The following is a 7500-nucleotide window of genomic DNA, read 5'->3' on the forward strand; positions in this document are numbered from 1 at the left end:
CTCTCTCTCATTGTCTTCTCCTGTCTGGATGACTTTTGTCTGTCTTACTGTCTGTCTGTTTGTCTCTCTGTCTGTCTGTTTGTCTGTCTGTCTATCTCTGTCTGTCTGTCTGTCTGTCTTTCTGTTTGTCTGTCTATCTGTCCGTCTGTCTGTCTGTCTGTCTGTCTGTCTCACTCTCTCTCTTCTCTCTCTCTCTCTCTCTCTCTCTCTCTCTCTCTCTCTCTCTCATCTCCCTCTCTCCTTACTCTCTCTCACTCTTCTCCCTCCTTCCCTCCCCTCCCCACCCTCTCTTACCTCCTCCCTCCCCCCCCACCCTCCCACCCTCTCTCCCTCTCCCTCCCTCCCTCCCTCTCTCCCTCCCTCCCTCATTCCCTCCTTCCCTCCTACACATCCTTCCTCCCTCCCTCCCTCCCTCCCTCTCATCCCCCCTCCCCTCTCGTCACCCTTCTCTCTTTCCCCCTCGCAATCCCTCCCCCTCTCTATCCCCCTCCCCATCCGTCTTCCTCACCACCTCTCCCCCTCTCTCTCTCTCCACGTACATATATGTGTATTTCATTCCACTTGCAACGCACTTACTTTACTATTACATTGCTCTTAAGCTCAGCATCAAATCAATAAGCTAGGGGGATGCTACGGAACTAAGGGCGAAGGTGGAGATTGAAGCAAATATGAGGCAATTGCTTCCTGGTCGGGAGGACGAGGTCGGTGCTGTCCGCTTAAGCAAGGGGCGGAGCTGAGAAATACTGAGAAGGAGGGAGGGAGGGAGGAGAGAGGGAGAGGAGAAGTAGAAGGAGGGAGGGTGAAAGGAAAGGCCAGAGAGGGGGGGAAATCTGGTTTATAGAATGCGGAATTGGGGAATGGGGGGGGGTGGGATGGGAGGAGAGATGGAGAGGGGAAGGGGAAGGGGAAATCTGGGGGATAGAATGCGGAAGAGAGAAATACTGAAAGGGAGGGAGGGAGGGAGGGAGGAGAAAGAGAGAGGGGAAGGGGGAGATGAAGGGAAGAACTAGAGGGAGGGGGAAGGGAAATAGAGAGCAGAGGAAGAGGAGAAGCGGGAAGTGAGGGGAAGGGGACAGGCAAAAGGGGGAGGGCGGAGGGGGAGGGGAGGGAGAGGAGAGAGGACGAAGAAGGGAGGAAGATCGCCCCGCACCCAGATGGGAAGCGATGAGAAGGGACGATAGAATGCGGGGAGAGGGGGGAAGAGAGAAATGACTGAGAAGGATGAAGGGAAAGATAGAGGAGAGACAACAAGGGAAGCTGGGGGAAGGCAAGAAAACATGGTAAAGAAGAGAAGATGAGGGAAAAGGGAGAAAAGAAGTAGAAGAAGGAGAATAGAGTGACGAAACGTAAGAGAGAAGGAGAAAAGAGGAATAGGGGGAGGGAGAGGAAGGATGAATAAGAAATGGATGACTGAAATCGAAAGAGGAAGAAGAAAAGGGAGAATGGGAGACAGACACAAAGAAACCCAGAGTAACAGACACACAGACACACGCAAAGAAACAAGCAATCAGGCACACAGAATAAAGAGATAAAAGGAAAACGGAATCCGACAAAAACAAATGAGTAAACAGACCGACAGAGGAACAACAGGCGGACAAACAGACGGAGAAACAACAGATAAACAGAACTGCCCACACAAAAGAAAAAGAGTCACAGGGACAAACAGAATCCCCTTAAATCACACTATTAAACAGATAAACAGAATAGATGATAATAAGTAAATAAGATAAATAAGAATAGATAAAATTAGATAAATCAGCAAGACTAAGTAGACTTAACCAAACCACCACCAGTTTTTTTTTCTTTTCTTTTTTTAAATACAGATGGCTCCACTTGTGCTCAGCCGGTAAGGAGTCTATCAGCAGGCCCTAGTGACCGATCCTGATTTCCCCATTCCTTGAATTGGTGGGAAAATGTGTTTTTCTTTTCAATACGACTGATATCGATACTGTTATTATTGGTATTGCTGTTATGATTATTAAATTGTTATCAAAATCTTGATATCATTTAAGATAATGAAATAATACGAAAGACCCTTAACAAAAGTCAAGGAAAAGGGTCAACAGGTGAGATGGGTAGGACTAATAAGTGATTCCTTGGTGACTGAGCACTTGTAGAGCCATTCATGTACAAAATACAATAAATAAACTTGTATTACAGCGGGCATGGCATGTATTCTTGCCATCCGTGCCAATTGGGTTGAATAGATTGCCAGAGACAGACCGACCGACCGACAGACAGACAGACAAACACCCCCCCCCCCAAACAAGACAGGCCACCCCTGCAGAAGCAGCCATGAATGTCAAACACACGACCCCGACGCGCCGTGTCCATGCAAATGTCCCCCACCTCGCCACCGCTCACCGAAGACACATCTATAGACTTTCCTTTTCTCCCTTGCAGGCCTGGTGTTCCTCCAATACCGCGGGGAGACGAAGCGAGCTCTCCTGCCCAACGAAATCACCTCCCTGGACACGGTGAAGGCTCTGTTCGTGCGATCCTTCCCCAACCAGCTGACGATGCAGTACCTGGACCTGCCATCCGTCAAGATCTACATCCACGACTCCAATAAGGACATGTTCTACGACCTGGAGGATCTCAGGTCAGTCGCGCGGGCGGTCTTTCGGGGGCCAGGGGTGGGGGATGGGGGATTATGGGGGTGGGGGTTGGTCATGGGGATGGGAGGTGGGGAGGAGGAGGAGGAGGAAAGGATCTTTGACCTTTCTTGGGGTTTTTACTTTTTTTCTGTTCTTTGTCGATCTGTCAGTTTCTGTTTTTTTTCCCTTCATCGCTCTCGTTCTTTTTTATCTCGTCTTTTGTCTGTCTGTCTGTCTGTCTTTGTCTCTGCCTGGCTCTCTCTGTCTGTCTCTGCCTGGCTCTCTCTGTCTGTCTCTGTCTCTGTCTCTCTCTCGCTGTCTCTGCCTGTCTCTCTCTGTCTTCCCTCTCTCTCTCTCTCTCTCTCTTCTCTCTCTCTCTCTCTCTCTCTCTCTCTCTCTCTCTCTCTCTCTCTCTCTCTCTCTTTTCTGGTGTTAGGGGAGGTGATGGAACCTGACAGGAAAGAAGAGTTGGATGCAAATAGGAATGGAGATGTGTATATATATATATATAATTATCCTATTATATATACTATATATTAGATCTTAGCATATATCATACTATCTATAATATAATATATAGAACAGGATATGTTTATAGACATTTTATTGAATTCAATGCATCTTGACTATGATAGAAATATATTTACTTTGAACGAAGCATAGATTGCCATTTTTTCGCATATTGATTCAAAATTATTAACTATTATCACATTTTGGCCGTATAATCAAACAAATATACGCTGATATGTATTGTAATATTGCTGTTAATAGAAACAAAACATTCGTAATGAACATGATCTGGTCCCCCCTCGAAGGTAGTAGGTTCGTTCTCCTAAAAGTTGTACATAGAAAATGTACCACTTTATTAAGGGGTAACTTTATTATTATTTTTATTTTTATTTATTTTTTATTATTTTTTATTATTGTTTTATGATTATTATTGTAATTATTTGCAATGACCCTATGTCTATCATTTCATGTCTAGCAATAGTGGTTATAAGAATTCATTAATCGATTGCTATTAAAAAAAAATTATATATATATATATGTATATATATATGTATATATATATATATATGTATATATATATATATTGTTATATATTATATATATGTATATATATATGTATATATATATGTATAATATATAATGTATATATATATTGTATATATTAGTATATTAGTATATATATAATATGTAATATCTATATAGGTAATATATCTATATGTATATATATATATGTATATTATATATGTAGATATATATATGTATATATATATAGATGTTATATATATCAATATGTAATATATAAATAGATGGTATATATATATATATAATTGTAATATAGATAGATATATGCTATATATATATATATGTATATGTATATATATATATGTATATTATTATCATGTATATAGATATATGTATATATAAGGTAATATATATATATGTATATATATAATATTATATATATATAGTATATATATAGATCTATATATTATATGTATTAATATATATATGTAATATTATGTATATATGCTATGTATATATAATATGTATAATATATATTATATGCTAACGCATATATACTACACCACACATACACCGCCTACCCGACTCTCATACCACCTATATATATATATATATATATAATATGTATATATATATGTATAATATGTATATATATATATATTATATATATTATTATATATATATATATATATATATATATATGGCAGTTACAATAATTGAACGTACTGAAAACTCGTCATCATCGCTTATTTGGATGGGGATGGGGTTAGAGAGAGGAGAGAGAGGAGCACGCACACACGACGCACAAGCACGCACCACGCAGAGAGATGAGGATCGCCGCAGAGAGACACCGAGAGAGAGAAGACGCACCCGCACCGATGAGGACCCCCCGAGAGAGAGAGGGACCACCCCCCCCAGAAGACGAGGAGAGAGAGAGAGAGAGAGAGAGAGAGAAAAAGTGAGAGAGAGAGAGATGAGAAGAGAGAGAGAGAGAAAGAGAATGAAGAGAGAGAAAATGAGCAAGAGAGAGAGAGAATGATAGAGAGAGAGAATGAGAGAAGAGAGAGATAGCGAGAGAGGAGAGAGAGAGAGAGAGGAGAGAGAAAGAGTGAGAGATTAAGAGAATGAGAGAGAGAGAGAGATTAAGAGAATGGGAGAGAGAGAGAATGAGAGGAAGAGAGAGAGAGAGAGAGAGAGAGAGAGAGAGAGAGAGAGAGAGAGAGAAATGAAAAGAGAGAGAGAGAGGGAGAGAATGAAAAAGAGAGAGAGAATGAAAGAGAGAGAGAGAGAGAGAGAGAGAGAGAGATTGAGAGAGAGAGAGAAGGAGAGGAGAGACAAAGAAGAAGAGGAGAGAGAGAGAATGAGAGGAGAGAGATAGAATGAGAGGAGAGAGAGAGAGAACGAGAGGAGAGAGAGAATTGGAGGAGAGAGAGAGAATGAGAGCGAGAGAGAGAGGTTGAGAGAGAGAGAGAGAAAGAGAGAGATGGGAGAGAAGAGAGAGGAGGGAGGCGAGGAAGAAAGAGAGGGAGGAGAGAGCGGAGAGCGAGAGAGAGGGAGAGGAGAGAACGAGAGCGAGAGAGCGTTATTATGATTATTATGATGAGGATTATTATTATTATTGTTATAATTATTATCACTATTATTATTATCATTATTATTATCATTGTTGTTGTTATTATTGTTACAATTATTATATTATTATTATAATTATTATCATTATTATTATTATTTTTTTTATTGTTGTTGTTCTTGTGGTCGTTGTTGTTGTTGTTACTATCATTATTATTATTGTTATTGTTGTCTTTATTATTCATTATTGTTGTTATTGTTATCATTATTGTTATTATTAACATCATCATCATTATCCTCCTCCTCTTCCTCCTCCTCATCATCATCATCACCATCACCATCACCATCACCATCATCATCATCATCATCATCATCATCATCATTATCATCATCATCATCATTATCCGCATTACCGCGGTTGTTATTACCATCATTATCTCTCATAAGAAACAGGCTAGTATATCCTCTATACGCAGTGGCTTTCACAAATCTTTCAAATTTTTTCGTACATTCTCCATGTGATTTTTTTTTCTTTTTTGCTTAACTTTTGTTCAGTTTTGTGAAATCACAGGACGTTATATCATTAATTATACACCACAGTTTCTTAATTAATAATCCGTCCTTAGTGTGCATATATATATATATATAACAGATTGATTGGTTTTCGTAAATAGGCCTTGTGATGAATAGACAGAAAGTTCATTTTTTTCGAAAATTCTTAATGGTTCATGTTGATGGCTTCTTGTATGGTGAGGATAGTGTTAAATTAATGGTTGATAGTGAGCCATTGAACTGCATTCACTGCGACGAATTATTATCATCATCATCATCATCATCATCATCTCTCATTCAATTATCGTTATGTTGTTTTATTCTTGTTATATCATTATTCTATTATCTTATTATTATTATTACTGTTATTGTTATTATAATTTTCATTATCCTGATGTTTATCATTATCTTTAGCAATACCATTATTATTATTATTATTATTATTATTATTATTATTATTATTATTTTGTAATCGTTATCATTGTTATTGTTTTTTATTTTACTGTTGTTGCTATTATTGTTATTATTATCATTATTATTTTTTTCTTCTTCTTTTTCTGCTTATTATTATTATTATTATTAAATTGTCAATGTCATTATTATCATTATTATTATTATTATTATAATTTTCTTCCTCCTCCTCCTCCTCATCATCATCATCATTAATATCGTTATTACTATTATAATTATTATTGTTGTTATCACCATTATTAATAATATTTTTTTATTATTATTATGTTATCATTATTATTATTTATACATTATAATTAATGTTAATAGACAAAATCTTGACAGATTCTTTATACGTTTTTCATAACGATTTTACGTCCTTATCCCTCGAATGAAGTCATTGCGGATTTAACTTTTCAATTACGGTTTTGTGTTATGCGCCATTATTCAGTATACAGGAAGTTAAATTATTAAACCACAAAATGATATATATAAGTTAATCCCCGTTAATCACCTCTGAATAAACAAGCGAAAATAAGCGAAAGAAAAGGAAACAGAAAAAAAAACAGAAGGAAAGAAAAAGATTGCCCCAGCGACCACAGTTACCAGTTAATATTTTATCACTTGTTTTATTCATTGCCATTGAACACACATTTAGTTCTTTCCTTTTCTGGAAATGTTAGGGAGGCCGTAGGAAAAGGGATTCTGGATGCTATTCGTAGATAAAATATAAGTAGATGGAATGTTACTTCTCAGAATAAGAAAAGAAAAGTAAAGAAAGGGAAAAAAACAAACAAACAAAAAAAAAAAGCTATAAGTAGAGGGAAAATTGCATCTTGAAAGTAGATGAAATGTTGCGTTTTAAAATTATAATGGTCTGTAATAAAAAGTAGGTGAAATGTTGCGTCTTAGAAGAACATTGGCCACTCTCTCAACATCAAGATGGCGTAGTGTGCTCTACAGCCACCAGAGGGCAAAATTAACTCTGTGACGCCACCTGTTGATTTTTTCTCATTAAGATGAATAATGACAATACAAATTAAAAGGGTGATAATGCACAGAACACGGTTATTTTCCTATTCCTAAATTATTTATTACGCATTCATTCATTCATTCATTCCACCCTCTCTCCCTTTCTTCAAATTTTTTTCGAGAAAATCAGCCTCCATTCCAAAGAAACTGTGTTGTGAAAACGTATATGTATTACCGTTCACAATACAGTCCATTGGCCCCGACCTCGCCAATGGCTGTGGCCAGCATCCACTATTTTATACCTCTCTCTCTCTCTCTCTCTCCCACT

At 37.7% G+C, this 7500-nt stretch overlaps 1 protein-coding gene across 1 annotated transcript in view; it reads left to right on the forward strand.

Annotated features, from left to right (window-relative positions):
- The window catches only part of LOC119598522 (coiled-coil domain-containing protein AGAP005037-like), a 223097-nt gene that overhangs the window by 102540 nt on the left and 113057 nt on the right, over nucleotides 1-7500 (forward strand). Inside the window, exon 5 of the mRNA XM_037948147.1 lies at nucleotides 2404-2602. Within this exon, the coding sequence (XP_037804075.1) occupies nucleotides 2404-2602 (199 nt within the window). The remainder of the gene's footprint in view (nucleotides 1-2403; nucleotides 2603-7500) is intronic.

The sequence above is a fragment of the Penaeus monodon genome, chromosome 41 (genome assembly GCF_015228065.2).
Source record: "Penaeus monodon isolate SGIC_2016 chromosome 41, NSTDA_Pmon_1, whole genome shotgun sequence".
NCBI lineage: Eukaryota > Metazoa > Arthropoda > Malacostraca > Decapoda > Penaeidae > Penaeus > Penaeus monodon.